The sequence below is a fragment of the Grus americana genome, chromosome 28, assembly GCF_028858705.1.
Source record: "Grus americana isolate bGruAme1 chromosome 28, bGruAme1.mat, whole genome shotgun sequence".
NCBI lineage: Eukaryota > Metazoa > Chordata > Aves > Gruiformes > Gruidae > Grus > Grus americana.
Window position 1 is genome coordinate 3,946,964 of NC_072879.1, and position 14,166 is coordinate 3,961,129.

Consider the following 14,166-nt stretch of genomic DNA (forward strand, 5'->3'; position numbering starts at 1 on the left):
CTGCAGCCCCAGAGGAGAATTTCGGGTTTCGTCTCTTTTCTTTTCTTGAGTTAAAAAAAAAAAAAGGGGGGGGGGGGGGCAACGACTTCTTGTGTGTGGTGGTTATTGGAGAAAGGCCTGACGTGTCAGAGCGCCGTCTGACCGGGAGGGGGTGGTGGCAGGGCGGGTGGCGCAGAGCCTCCGGTGCAAACCTCACGGCTCCGTTCTGCGGTGTGGGGTGTGGGGGGGTGTCCCCGCCGCGGGGCTGGGAACGGGCCGTGCTCTGCCGGCCGGGAATCCCGCGCACCGGTAACGGGGCGGGGCCCGCGGGGGGCGGCCGAGGGGCTGTCCCGGCCGTGGCCGCCCCGGGTGCCCCCCCCTCCCGGTGCCCCCCCCCGTGCCCGCCCGGCACCGCACGGGTTAATCGCCGCTCCCCGCCCGCGCCGCCTCTTCTTTGGCTGCTCGGCCTTCCCAGATTGACACCTTCCGCGGCGGCCGGCCAGGTTGACCAATAGGAAGGCAGCTCCGCGCGCCCCACGTGGGGGCGGGCCGCTCCCGCGGCGCTCCTATTGGCTGGCGGCCGGGGCGATTGCCCGCACGGGCCAGGCCCCACGTGGAGCTGGCGCTGGCGCTCGTTCATTGATCGCGCTCCGCAGAGCGGCTGCCGTGGCGGCGGGCGGGGGCGCCGGGCCCGGCCGGGCGGGGAGGGGGCGCCGGCCCGGTGCGGCTCGGCCCGGTGCGGTGCAGCTCGGCTCGGCCCGGCCCGGCCCGCCCCGCCGCAGGGGCGCGCGCCCGGGGCCGGGGCCGGGGCCAGCAGCGCGGTGAGTCCCGTCCCATCCCGCGCCGGGCCGGTCCGGTCCGGTTCGGTCTCCGCCCCGTCGGGCCGGGACTGTCGCCGGGGCTGGGGCGGCGGTGAGGCCGGTCCCTCCCAGCGGCCGTACCTGCTGCGGGCGGCGGCGGGGCCATTGTCTGCGCGGCGCGGGGGGGCGCGGGCCTGGGCCGTGCCCGCGGCGGGGCTGGGGGCGGTGGCGGACCCCGCGCTGGGGGCGGGCAGCCGGCGGGGCGGGGAGGGAGGGAGGGGGGGGTCCTGCGGCGGGCGGGTCCCGCAGAGCCCGGAAGGAGCGCTGGGGGCCCCCGGTCCCCGCGGGGATGCGGAGCGGCTCGGCCGGGGCGCGCGGTGCGGGGGTCCCGGGTCCCGGCGGCCGCGGGGGAGCTGCGGGCGGAGCCGGTGCCCCGGGGCTCTGCGCTGCTCCGCTGTGGTTCCCGCGGGGCCCCGTGTCCCGGTCGACTGCGTGAGCGGGCAGCGCCGGGCGTTGACTCCCCGTCTTTCTCCCAGGGCCTGATCCGGAGCTGGGAAACGTCCCCGGGCCCCCGTCCTGAGCCCGCATCGGGGCCCGGAGCGGCGAGAGGGGTCCTGGGCCTGTCTGGTGCCAAAGATGTTCCCGCAGAATCGGCCCCCGGTGAGCCCGGCGTCTTGGCCTCGTCCCCTCTGGGCCACGGGCGAGCACGTGGTGCCGCAGCAGCGGTGCTGGCCTGGCCCTTGGCGGGGTCTGCGCCCCCAAACCCAGCTCTCTGCCAGCCTTGCCCCGCAGGGTGCGGGAGGTGTCGGCCTTGGCCCGGAAAGTTGTGCCGAAGGCGCGTAATGCGCTCAGGAGTGTTGTTGTGGCTCTTCCCAAACTGATGCTGAGCGCCAGAGCTGCGGGGATTTGGGTTTTAAGACGTGCTGGAAGCTGGATCTCAGTCAGGGTGCGATGGCGGGACCGGTGATGGGCGGGCGGGGAGCTCTGCCGCGCGGCACGTGGGCGAGGATGGACCCCCCCCTCGCCAGGGCTGGGGGTTTGCACGCTCTGCCCGCGCAGGCTGCGCGCTCTGTGCCACCTGCGGTTGTTAATCCTCCTCTTCTGGCTCGGTGGCTGAACCGATGCTGAGAAGGTGGAGAGCTCTTGCCCTCCGTGCCTGGCTGTAACCGGTTCCCTCTGCGCTAACTCCTTCTGCTGCCCCCTCCGTGCGCTGCTCTCCCAGACGTGCCCGTAGCCTCTTCCCCGGGCACAGGAAACCCCCCCCGGGGACTCGTGAGCCTCGCTGGGCCAGTGGCAGTGACCCCGGGGGTCCCCTCCTCTGCCTAGGCCCATCTCCAGGCACCCTCCGCCGCCTCGGGAGCCGCTGTCGCTGCCAGCGCCATCCCCAGCACCCCTCAGTCCCTCAAGCTGACTTACCCGGAGACCTTGGACCGCATCAAGGAGGAATTCCAGTTCCTGCAGAACCAATACCACAGGTGAGAATCTGCCAGAGCTCGCGTGCCAGCAAGGCGCTGGGCGCTTAACTGGTGCTGGCAAGAGGCGGGCTCCCCCTCGGCACTGGGATCAGCGCGGGCTGGCGGGAAGTGCCATCCCATGCTGCTGCGGGCACTGGTCCATCTGGAGGACGGCTGTGCCAAGCACCACCTTGTAGCTTGAAATGACGCTGTTTGAGGGGGACACTCGCCCTCTTCCTGCCAGAGGCCCCGGGATGAGGGTGCTGGCTTCCAGGGCCTGGCTTCTGGGCTGAGCTGGAGCTGTCCCTTAGCAGAGCCGGAGTCCCTCCGATCCCCCCTGCTGCTGGCCAGGATCGCCTCCCCTTCCCTGCGCGGTGCTGGGCAGAGCAAGGTTTGAAACGCAGCTCAGCTTTGCAGCTCGCTCCATTTGGGAAGCAGATGCTGGGGAGGGGGTTAAAACTCCGTGCAGATTGCTCCCTGACGCCTGGATCCCTTTGCTGTCCATCTCGTCTTTATCAGCCCCTTCCCACCCTCTTTCAGGTGGTTTTCTTGGCTTTTGCTGGGAGATGGGATTGAATCTGAGACCAGGAGGCTGAAGCACGTGGTGCACTGGGAGGGCTCGTGTTCTGTCCAGCCCAGGAGATCTTGTCTGTGGAGGGGACCAGAGGGTCTCTCCCTCTCCCTCCCTCTCTCCCTCTCTCTTCTCTTTATTTTTACAGCTTGAAGTTAGAATGTGAAAAGCTGGCAACAGAAAAAACAGAAATCCAGCGTCATTATGTCATGGTTAGTGAGCTCCACCTGAAAGGAGGAGGGTGGCGGGGGGTGTCTTCTCTGAACCATCAAAGGATGCGCAGCCCTGGGATGCTTTGGCTTCCGTTTGGGTTGTGTGGCCAGGCCCCAAGATCTGGTTCTTGTGGCTGTTACTGTCTATTTTTCCCCCCAAAACGAGCCGTGGTGTTTGAGCAGGGCTGGCTGCTGCAGCTCATCGCGGTGGGGTGGTGGCAAAGCCGCTCCCATGTGGGTTGTCTCCTTTCTCACGGGCAGTGAGCGGGAGCCCCAGGAAGACCGTTCTGTGGACTGCAGCCATGTGCCGGAGAGACCTCTGCTCCCAGGAGAGGAGCTGGGGATCATTTTCTCCTCCTGGCCTGGCCACAGCGTGGGTGTTTGTGGCTGGGCTGACCCCGCACGCCACCGCCGGAGAGGACTTTCTGGTTGCGAGTCCCCCTGGGCTCCCCAGCTGTGCTGACGCTGCCTTCTCTCCCTTGCAGTACTACGAGATGTCCTATGGCCTGAACATTGAGATGCACAAACAGGTGAGTCTGGGTGGGATGGGAGCGCGTCCCGGCTCCCCCCCCCCGTCCCCGCCTCAGCATCCGCGCCCTTCTGGCTCATCCCTTCCCACGGAAAGCGTGGGAAGTCGCTCCCTGCTGTAGCCCAGGGAAGGCTGTGCTTGCGGGGGGACGTGCTCCCTTCTCTGTGCTTTGGGAGCTCTGCCCCGCTCTGTGTCACAGCCTTGGCCTGGCTCCTCAGCTCTCCGTGCGCGCACTCCGGCGTGAAGCTGCCGTTTGCTCGCTGGGTTCGGGGGGCGCGTTCCTGGCTGGGTTGCGACGCGCTTGTCGCGGTGGGGAGAGAGCAGCGGCGGAGGACTTGTGCTTGCACGGCTGCTCGTGACAGTTGTGAGCGGCCGCTTGTGGGTTGTCACGGAGGAGACCGGCTCCCGTGGGGCAAGGGGTGCTGCAGCATCATGGCAGGGTGACGAGCTCTGGCTCGCTGCCTTTTAATTGTCCGATGCCAGCTGGCCCTGGGGGTAGCTCGCCTGGGGGCCAGGGCTGAGGAGCATCCTGAGATGGGGACGAGAGCTGAGGCACGGACCTGGGGTGGGCTCCCCAAGGGCTCGGGGCTGCACACCTCCCCTCGCTGCCTCCCCATCCTTCCCTCCCTTCCTCCCGCTGCGCCGCGCTCCGGGTCACCAGCTGCTCTGAGACAGAAGGTTTCTTCTCATCTATTTTTAAAGAGGCTGCGGAGGAGCCTGGCGAGGCGTGCTGCAGCCGTGGCCTCCTTCCTTCCCGCCCCGCTGCCGCCTCCGCCAACTGTTGCGCGGGAGCCGGCTCGGGCGGGCGGCGGGGGTGCCGGCCCCCGGCACACGGCAGGGCGATGGCCGCTCTCGCCAGCTTTGCGCCCGCTGGGTGGGTGTTTCTGCCGCTCTCGTCGTTTCCCGCAGCACGCCCTGCCGTGTGCCGCCGTCCCCGCCGTGCAAAACCGGACGGGAAGGAGGCGTGAAGCCACCCTCGTGAGGGGCGATGCCGAGGGTCCGCCTGGCCTGGCACCCCCTCCCCGAAGGGCTGCGTGCTCCTCTCATCTGGCTGCCGGTTCTCCCCCGGCCCTCGCAGGCTCGTGTTTTCTGCCGGTCCCAGGTGCTGCTGGCCGCCTGCCAGCGAGCTGTCTGCACTTTTAACAAGGGCCCGTAAGTCTGCTCTGACAGCCAGCGGCCATTGTGTGAAAAATGGGAACTGCCTGCGCGGGAGCCGCGGGTTATCGCCGCCGCGGGGAGATCGGGTCGCTGTTTCCCCTCCCCTTTTCCCAAATCCGGTGCTGCTCGTGGGCACGGGCGTGGGTCCTGGGTGCTCTCGGCTGTCCTGGGAGCCCTGAGGAAGCGCTCGCCCCGTGGCCGCTGGCGAAGGCAGGGTGGTGCCTTGGTGTGGTGGTACCTCCATCCCCGCTGCACCCAGCCCAGCATCCCCAGAGGCTCCCCGGGCGCCCGGCTCCTGCGGCGATGGCGTTGGCAGCGCCGGCACCCACGAGGGCTACGGCGTGGGGCTGTTTTGCCCTGGGTTGGTTCGGTTGGAAACGGGGCTGGGGGGCTGACTGCGGTGGTGCAGCTCTCCAGGCAGCCGCAGGCTCGGCAGGGGAGGCTCAAGACAGGAACGAGCGGGAGACGTTAATTTTTTATTGTTGTTTTGGTTTTGGCATGGAAGGGGCCTGTAGCTTTTTATAAAACCACCTCCCCGAATCTGCCTGGCCTTGGACTTGCTCACCGCGAGCCAGAGGGGAGGTGACGGTGCTGGTGGCTGGGGGAGCTGCAAACAGCACGATCATTTTTCATGCTGAGAGCGTTAAAGTGCCAGTAAATTGCACATTAACGAGTGCGAGTGAATTGGAGGCAGCTCTCCCCAAGGAGCTGCTGCCCATCAGTGCATTAGGGAAGAGAATCCATCACTGCCGGCCCCGGGAGACAGCTAAATCCTTCCCAGAACTGCCGGCTGCCAAATCTCCTTGCTCCCCCCCCCTCCTTCTTTCTTTTCTTTCTCTTTTTTCCTCCCTCGGAAGGGGAAGCGAGGGCGGATGTCGGATTGTTTCTGCTCTCTGGCAAAAACGGGTCGGTAGCTACTCCAAGAGGGTGGCACAGGGTGTCCGTGGGTCTGTGTTCCTGCACCAGGTTCTCCCCAGGGCTGTGGCTGTGGGGCCGGGGATGGCTGAATGTCTGTGCTCTTCCCTAGCCCAGGATGTGCAGCATGGGGCTTGCGGGGACCCTGCCCTGGCCGTGGGGTGCGATGGGAGCATGGCACGGCACGCCGCCGCTGCTCTCCCTCCCCGCGCCGCTCCCGCGCTCAGCGCTCCTGATTGCCTGTGGCACTCAAGTGTTGCAGAAAAACAGCAGCTGTAAGGAGAGCACCTCTCCAGGGCTTCCTGCGGGCCGGGAGAGCAGCAATTAGCGGTTGTGGTGTCAGCAGGAGGTTGGGCGGGAGACGGAGGGGAACCTGCCAGGGCCCTGACCCGTGCAGATGGGGGCTTGCTTGGGGATGGCCCTCGGTGGCATGGGCCATGGGGGTCTGTGTCCCTGGCAGGGAGGAGGCGGGAGCCATCCCGGCGCTCTCAGGGTGGGGATGGGGGATGCTGGGCTCATGTTTTTGGAGGGGGTGGCATTAGGAAGGAGACCTTTCCTGCCCCCCCTCCACCCTGGGCTGTTTCCACTCCTTGATGCGGAGAGGCAGCCCTTGGGGCCAAGGGCCAGCACCCTGTGGCTGCTTGGGTGGCGATGGGGACGGAGCCTCTGTCTGCCTGGGGAGCACCCTTGGCAGGAGGGGTCTCCTGCGGCATCGGCGTGGGCGCAGCTCTGCCCCTTGCCCTGATGGGCGCTGCCTCTCTTCTGCTGCCAGACGGAGATCGCGAAGCGGCTCAACGTGATCTGCGCCCAGCTCATCCCGTTCCTGTCTCAGGAGGTGGGTGAGCCCTCGCCCCCGACCGAGCGTGCTGAGCTCCCTCGGGGCACAGGGAGCATCCCTGCTCACGGACCCAGGCCCTGCGCTTTGGGCCGGGCTGGAGGGGCCAAAACAAGCCTGCTGCTGCCCCGCTTGGTGCAGCAGGGGTGCTGACACGCTCTTCTCTCCCCACAGCACCAGCAGCAGGTGGTCCAAGCCGTGGAGCGTGCGAAGCAGGTGACTATGACCGACCTGAACGCGGCGATCGGGGTACGTCGACCCTCTGCCCGCCCCTTCCCGCCACCCCCCGGCTGGGGGTGCTGGGCTCCCGCAGGCAATGGTGCCTCCTGTGCTCCCGCTGTCCCCTGGGCTGGAGACCTGTCCTGCCCTGAGCGTGCGGGGGGCAGCTGCAGCCCCCTGCCCCGATACCTTTTCCCCCCCCGCCCCGTCGGGGGGAGGATGGGGACAGGCCAGGCTGGTTTGGGGGGCTGCCAGCAGTACTGAGGGTGGAGGAGATGCTGCTGCAGCAGTGTCAAAGCAGGGTGCAGGGGTGGCGTCTGGTGTGTGTCGCTGTGGCCTGGGGGGGGGGGGGGTTGTCGCTGTCCCCACACCTCAGCTATTCCCTCGAGACCACAGCGGTAGGGTGGCATGGATAGGGGTAGGGTCCGCCATCCCTCCCAGTAGCTCCTGGTGCAGGGTGGGAGGAGCTGGCGGGAGGGACATGGTGGCCCCCGCAACTTGGCTGCAGGCGCCCTGGGAGCATGCCCTGGCCCTCCTCACCCAGCTCCCCGTCCCCGGGCTGCCGGTGGGGAGGAGCAGCCTCTTCCCCCCCTTCCCCCCTGCCTGGCGGCCATCCTGATGTGGCCCTTCGGCTCTGCTCTCTTCTCCCGCTCCTCTCCAGCACCAGCTCCAGACCCAGCACCTCTCGCACCATGCTCCCCCCATCCCGCTGACCCCCCACCCCTCCGGGATGCAGCCCACCGGCCTCGCTGGCATCAGCAGCGCCTCAGGGTTGCTGGCGCTCTCGGGGGCACTGGGGGCGCAGGCCCAGCTCCTTGCCAAAGATGACCGAGGAGTCCATGACACCGAGCCCAGGGGTAAGCGAGGGGGAAAGGGAGCCAGGGATGGTGTGTGGGGGGTGTCGGGTCTGGGGTGACCCTCCTGGCGGCAGCCAAACCTGGGAATGGGTGGTGCTGGGCCCCGGGGCTGCCTCTGCTCCCCATGCCCTTCCCTCTTGGGCACTTCACTGGGGTGGGCGCCAGGGTTGGGTGGGGGGCGGCTTGTCCGTGCCTTGGGGCTCCTGACCGGGCTGGTGGAGTGGGGGGCTTGCTGGCCATGAGGGGTTTGGGTGGGGAACATTCCCCCACTGAGCAGTACCCTCCTGGGAGGGCAATGGGGTGAGCTGGGGGGGGCCCAGGACCACCCAGCTCCCGTAGCGCTGGCCCGGCCCGAGCCACGAGCACCCTGGCACCTGCGGGAGGAGCGGGCGGCTTTCCCGGGGGGCTCTTGGCGGTGGCACAGCGTGTCCCTCCTTCCCTCCTCCTCCTGCTGCGCCTCCACGTTGCCACGGCGACAGAACGAGACCCCGGCCCCGTAAGTGCCTTTTCCTTCTCTTGCGCCATTTCCCTCTTTCCCTCCGGCTGTGCAGGCTCTGGCCGGGACCCTGGGAGCGGGCAGACACGTGGGGGACGGGTCCTGCTCCCCGGCCAAGGCCCCGCTGCCAGCACAGCCGTGTGGGTGGGCGCTCTCCCCGTGGGCACCCCTTTCCCGTGTCGCGTGGGCAAATGACACCATCGCCCCCCCCCGCCCAAGCAGCGTCCCCCTCCTCGCTTGTTCGGCAGGCGCTGAAGCCCAAGCTGGCGGCACGGGGGGGCTGCACCGGGTGCCTCGTGTCCCGGGAGCCGGCTGCAGCCCTGCATTGGTGCTGCGTGTCCTGGCAGCCGGGCACAGCAGCTCACGGCCCCTAACGCTGCGTCCCCCCCGCCCCAGAGCTCCCTGGCGCTGCCCAACGGGGAGCGGGCACGAGCCATCTCCGAGTACCTGAGCAGCAGCAAGAAGAGGAAGGTGGAAGAGAAGGACTTTGTTACAGACTACGTGAGCCCGGGGCTGGGGGGCTTGGGGTATCCCCCTCCCCTCTTGCGGGGTGGTGAGCGGAGCTGCCCGCTCCTCCAGAATTTTCCAGGCAGGAGCAAGGGCAGCCTCAGCCCCTTTGGCTACAACTGTCCTCTGCGTTTCAGGGCAGCGACGCAGACAAAAGCGAAGACAACTTGGTGGTGGATGAGGTCAGTGCACCGAGGTGCCGGGAGGGGGCTGGGGTCAGTGCGTGCTGCCCATCCCTCTCCCCAAGTGGGGGCTAACAGGCTGTTACGGGCGGAGGCAGGCAGCACGGGGAGGTTGGCAGCGGGACCCCTGAGTTGTGCTCGCTGGCCCTCGCTGGCAGCAATGATCGTGCCCCAGGATCCAGGCTCCCAGCCTGGCCCTCGCTTGAGCCACCAGCTTGCCGTGGACTGGGATGTCCCCACGCTCCTGTCTGCTCTGCCTGCTGATCCCCTGCCCCCTCTTCCCCCTCTCCAGGACCCCTCTTCCCCGCACAGTGTCCACTCCTACTCGTCCCGGGAGAACGGGGTGGAGAAGGTCCCACTGGGGAGGAAGGAGGCCATACCGCTCAGCCCGACCTCCATGGCCTCCTCGAGCAGCACGTCCCCATCTCGGAGCAAGGATGCGCCCACGGTACGTGTGCTGCGTGGGGCAGCCGGGGCACTTTGCTCGGGGGTTGTGCTCGCGTCCCCGCTGTCCGGGCTGGGCTGGCAGAGCTGCCAGACATGGGTCCACCTGCCTCCAAACCCACGGGGTGAAGGCAATGCTGGGGGGACAGGGAGGGCTCCTGTTCCATTCGATCCCCTCGTGTCCTCTGTAGCGCTGGCTGGGCTGGGCTGTTGTCGGGGGTGAGGAGCAGGGACCAGCTCATTGGGGGGGGGACCTGAGGACACCCCTCCAGCAGGGCGTTAGTGCGGCTGTCAGATCTCCGCGCTCTGTTCCTGGCAGGTGGAGAAGGCTGGGACGCCCAGCCTGAAGTCCAGCACCCCCACCTCCCAGGGCGATGCCGCAGTCCCGGGCTCCAGCGGTGCCCAGCAGTTTCGCCCCGCCGCCTCCAAGGCCCCTGTGGACCCCCTGGGTGAGCTTGGCCCCACTGGGGCCCGGGCGGGCGGCTCAGAGCGCTGGTCCCGCCACGAGGACGGACCCTGGGGCCCGTCCCTTCATGCCTCCTCTCCCCCAGCAGCCCTGGGCCTGAGGAACCCGCTGGGGGTGCAGAGCCCCTACTCGGCCGCCTTCGGCATGGCCCACCCCACGGTTAACGGTGACGTGGCCGGGACCGGTGCCTACGCCAGCCTCCACCTCATGTCCCCGCAGCTCAACGGGGCTGTGGCCGCCGTGGGAGCCGGCAGCTACGGGCGCTCCCCCCTGGTGCGTGAGCCTCTTCCCCGCGGGGCCGTGGGGGGCCACGGGGCAAGAGCTTCTCTCACCCGCTGTCCCCTCCAGGTGGGCTATGACCCGCACCCCCACATGCGCGTCCCAGGGCTGGCGGCCAGCATGCAAGTGGGGACTTCGGGGAAACCGTAAGTGGGGCCGTGCTGCGGGAGGGGACGGGGTGTCCTGTGGGGATGAGGAGCACAGCCTTGGCGGGGGCACCCGTTCTGGGCAGCAGCAGGCTGTTGTGCGCCCGGCCAGGCCTCACGGGGCGCCGCTCTGCTCGCGGCTCCAACTCCAAACCACGCTGACTGTGTCGGGCACGCTGGGTCCGATGCGACACCAGCCGCTCTCTGTGCGGGATCCTCAGGTGGTTCTCTCACTGCTCTGTCCCCTTCCAGCGCCTACTCCTTCCACGTCAGCGCCGACGGGCAGATGCAGCCGGTGCCTTTCCCACCCGATGCCCTCATCGGCTCCGGCATCCCCCGCCACGCGCGGCAGCTCCACACCCTGACCCATGGCGAGGTGGTCTGCGCCGTCACCATCAGCAACTCCACGCGACACGTCTACACCGGGGGCAAGGGCTGCGTGAAGGTGTGGGACGTGGGGCAGCCCGGCACCAAGACGGCCGTGGCTCAGCTGGACTGCTTGGTAAGGAGGGATGTGCCACCGCTCTGGCATGGCTCGTTTCCCTGTACTGTGCCACCGGCTTGCGGTGAAGACGGGGTCTGGGGTCCCCATCAGAGACCTCAAGGGTGCAGGGGGTGTCTGAAAGCCATGATGTGCACTGAGGAGGGTCTCTGTGTACGTTTCTAAGTGGGGCTGCCGGGGAGGGATGGTGGGTCCGTGCTACCAGTGTGCTACCCTGCACCACCCCATCTGTTCTGAGCATCCCATGCTGTTGGGGGGCTTTTACACCCACCCACCCACCCACCCACCCTTGATGCCGCTTGGTCTGACAGCGCCTGCCCTAAGACAAGCCTTTGCCAGTGTCAACCTCCCAGCCAGATACTTCGTATGGGCCAGAATCACACGGGCTGAAGCATCACTCCGATTCAGCTCTATCCTGGTTTCTGCTTTTGCTTGTGTGAGTCTGGCTGGAGGGAGAACTCCTATTTCTTTTAATAATAAATGAAATGGACTGTCAGACCACAGCAACTCACCAGAGCCAAGCTGGAGGCGCAGCCATCACCTGAGAGTATTTTTAACCTGTGTTCTTTGAGGTTTATTTTAAACGGACTGCTGGAATCAGAATCCCTGTGCCTGCTTTGAACAGCCCAAACCCAAGTCCTCTCCTCAACTTGCTGGCCTTGCAGCCCGGGCAGCCTGACAAATATTATTCCTGGACAGTGCTGACCTTGACGATACAGATGCATAAACAAGGAAATGACTGAGTTATGATAATTTCAAGCCGCATCAGAAATTTGGGAGCAGGGGAAAATGGTGTTTAGTGCTTGGAGCTATGGGCTGTTGCAGCCTTGTCGGAGCTGCCTCCCCAGCTGCCCCTTGTCTGCTCCGGGACCAGCCGCGTCTGTCGGGCAGCTGCTGGCAGGGATGCTGTGGGACAAGGGTCCCCCCGAGGCCATTCATAGCATGGGACGGAGTGGGCTGCACAGCCGTCCCTGCCCCAGCCCCGCTGTCCCGGGAGGGGGGCTGTGGGTCTGCCCCACTGCTGTCGCTCCTGCCCTCAGGACGGGCTGCTGGCCCCAAGGTGACCAGGTGGTCTAGGATGGCTGCAGAAGGAGTGGAGGGGAAGGGGTTAATGGGATCCTCCCTCCTGCATCCCAGAACCGAGACAACTACATCCGCTCCTGCAAGCTGCTCCCTGACGGCCGGAGCCTCATCGTGGGGGGGGAGGCCAGCACCCTCTCCATCTGGGACCTGGCAGCCCCCACGCCCCGCATCAAGGCTGAGCTCACCTCCTCTGCCCCTGCCTGCTACGCCCTGGCCATCAGCCCCGACGCCAAAGTCTGCTTCTCCTGCTGCAGCGACGGCAACATCGTGGTGTGGGACCTGCAGAACCAGACCCTGGTCAGGTGAGCCTGGGGCAGGCGGGGTGGGGGCAGGACTGTTTGGGGCTCCTCAGGCCAGGGACCCCTCGGTCCCCTCCAGGGCACCCCCATCCCTCCCTGCAGTCTAACCGCGGCCATGGGACAGTCCCTGTCCTTGCAGCAGGGATCTCCCGCTCCTCACTGCTGGGTGCTGCCCCAGCCCACGCTCTGCACTGCAAGTGCCGGCAGCCCTGACGGCCGTGCCCTCTCCCTCTCCCTTCCCCTCTTTCCCAGGCAGTTTCAAGGTCACACGGATGGTGCCAGCTGCATCGACATCTCTAACGATGGCACCAAGCTGTGGACGGGGGGGCTGGACAACACGGTGCGGTGCTGGGACCTGCGGGAAGGGCGTCAGCTGCAGCAGCACGACTTCAGCTCCCAGGTAGGGGCTGGGCTGGCCGGGAGCACCACGGGGCCGGCTGGGAGCAGCACGAGGCTGGCCGGGACCTGCCGTGCCACTGCCTGACCCTGTCTCTCTTCACCCCCCCATCCCACCCCCCCCAGATCTTCTCCCTGGGGTACTGCCCGACAGGAGAGTGGCTGGCAGTGGGCATGGAGAGCAGCAATGTGGAGATCCTGCACGTCACCAAACCGGACAAGTACCAGCTGCACCTCCACGAGAGCTGCGTCCTCTCCCTCAAATTCGCCTCCTGCGGTAGGCATGCCTGTCAGGGCCTCCTGGCTCTGGAGCCTCGTAGATGTAGTCTCCTCTCCTGGCCACGTGTCCCGGGGCTCGTTGCCCTGGTGGCAAGCACTGGCTGTGGTAGTCAGCCCGGTCCTGTGTGGATGGCAGTGGTATTCCTCAGAGAAGGGGTGTCTGACCCTCCTGGAGCAACGCCCGCAGCTGCGCTCTCAGCTCTGTGGTCCCAGGACTCCCCTTCGTGTTCCTTCAAACGGCCCCTTAGCTAATGAGCGGCAGAGATGATGCCACCTTGTCCCTACCTTGTGCTGTATGACCTGGGCGCGATTTGCTGCAGGAATCCACCTGCTGGGCCTGGTTTGGTGACACGATGCTCCTCTTTGTCCCTTCTGTCCCTCCCCTAGGGAAGTGGTTCGTGAGCACGGGGAAGGACAACCTGCTGAACGCCTGGCGGACGCCCTACGGAGCCAGCATCTTCCAGGTGTGGGATGGGGTGGGGGGAGATGGTCCTCTGGGTGAGGTTGCCCAGAGGTGGGACCACCCAGTACAACCCAGCTATCAATGTACTTTAGCACTAATGAGCCCCATAAACAAACTGTCCCAAGGGGTGGGAGCGAGATCTTGCTCTGGAGCTGCTTCTTCCGCTTACCCCCTGCCCTCCTCCCTCCAGTCGAAGGAAACCTCCTCTGTCCTCAGCTGCGACGTCTCCACGGATGACCAGTTCATCGTGACTGGCTCGGGGGACAAGAAAGCAACAGTTTACGAGGTCATTTACTGAGAGCGAGAGAGGTGCCAACTGCGGGGAGGGCCCATGCCACGTGGAGAGGCGGACGGCCGCGTGGACGGATGGGTGGACTCTACCTGCTCTGCCGCTGACTTCCCAAAGAACGTGCGGCCCGTGGCCGGTGCATCCGAGCCAGAGGAGAGCGGCAAGGGGTGGAGGTGGCCCTGGGACTGCAGCCAGGCGTCGCGCTGGGCTGGGCGGTGGCGGCTGCTGCTCGCGGTGCATTTCCTGGGGACTTTCTCCTTGTTTTGTTCTTCATTTGTTGGTTTGTTTCTAAATCTGGACTGGGGGAGTTGGGCGGGGGGTGGGTGGGGGGGTGGGGTCTGGCATTGTTAGGGTTTTTTGTTTGGGGTGGTGTTTTTTTTTTTTTTGAGAACTTAATGTTTTAAACTTTTTGTTGTGGGTTTGTTTTTGTTCTTGGGTTTTTTTGTTTTGGTTGTTTTGGTTTTTTTTTTTTTTTTTTTTGTTAAGGCTCGGGGCCAGGAGCGGGAGGACGGGCTCTGCCCTCATGTCCTTCTGTGCCTCCTGGGCTGTATTTAATAATAAAAACAATCAAAAAAGTAGAGTGGGGCCTTGTGCTGGGCAGCAGCCTCGGTGCTCTGTGGCTGGGGCATGGGGCTGGGTGAGACCAGGCAGCAGCCGTTGGCCTCGGGGGCTGCTGCAGCTCGCTGCGCCTTCCCCTTTCCAGGGGTTTGCTGCCACTCTCCGCCGCAGGCAGGGCCGTGGGGCCTGGCAGCAGTTCGGCACTGCCTGCGCTCTCTCCGCTCAGCCCCGTGTTGGTCCTGCGCGCC

General features: G+C 66.3%; 1 protein-coding gene across 6 annotated transcripts; it reads left to right on the forward strand.

Moving 5' to 3' along the window:
- The first annotated feature begins 582 nt into the window (after nucleotides 1–582).
- On the forward strand, nucleotides 583–13,662 carry LOC129197356 (transducin-like enhancer protein 1). Of its 6 annotated transcripts, none has more exons than XM_054805715.1 (22): nucleotides 583–800; nucleotides 1,316–1,439; nucleotides 2,106–2,254; nucleotides 2,545–2,624; nucleotides 2,953–3,016; nucleotides 3,502–3,546; nucleotides 6,391–6,453; nucleotides 6,628–6,702; nucleotides 7,334–7,529; nucleotides 8,009–8,025; nucleotides 8,422–8,526; nucleotides 8,670–8,714; nucleotides 9,007–9,162; nucleotides 9,478–9,607; nucleotides 9,710–9,897; nucleotides 9,973–10,049; nucleotides 10,302–10,551; nucleotides 11,689–11,936; nucleotides 12,186–12,333; nucleotides 12,456–12,606; nucleotides 12,996–13,072; nucleotides 13,262–13,662. In XM_054805715.1, the coding sequence occupies exons 5-22, from the start codon at nucleotides 3,014–3,016 to the stop codon at nucleotides 13,367–13,369; spliced, it is 2,082 nt and encodes a 693-aa protein (XP_054661690.1). In that variant the 5' UTR covers nucleotides 583–800; nucleotides 1,316–1,439; nucleotides 2,106–2,254; nucleotides 2,545–2,624; nucleotides 2,953–3,013; the 3' UTR covers nucleotides 13,370–13,662. The 6 variants fall into 6 exon arrangements, 5 of the variants coding, with proteins under 5 accessions (XP_054661690.1, XP_054661691.1, XP_054661686.1 ...); XM_054805716.1 differs by having other exon boundaries at nucleotides 2,548–2,624; XR_008574298.1 differs by lacking the exon at nucleotides 2,545–2,624 and having other exon boundaries at nucleotides 662–800; nucleotides 12,190–12,333.
- Nucleotides 13,663–14,166: the final 504 nt, after the last annotated feature.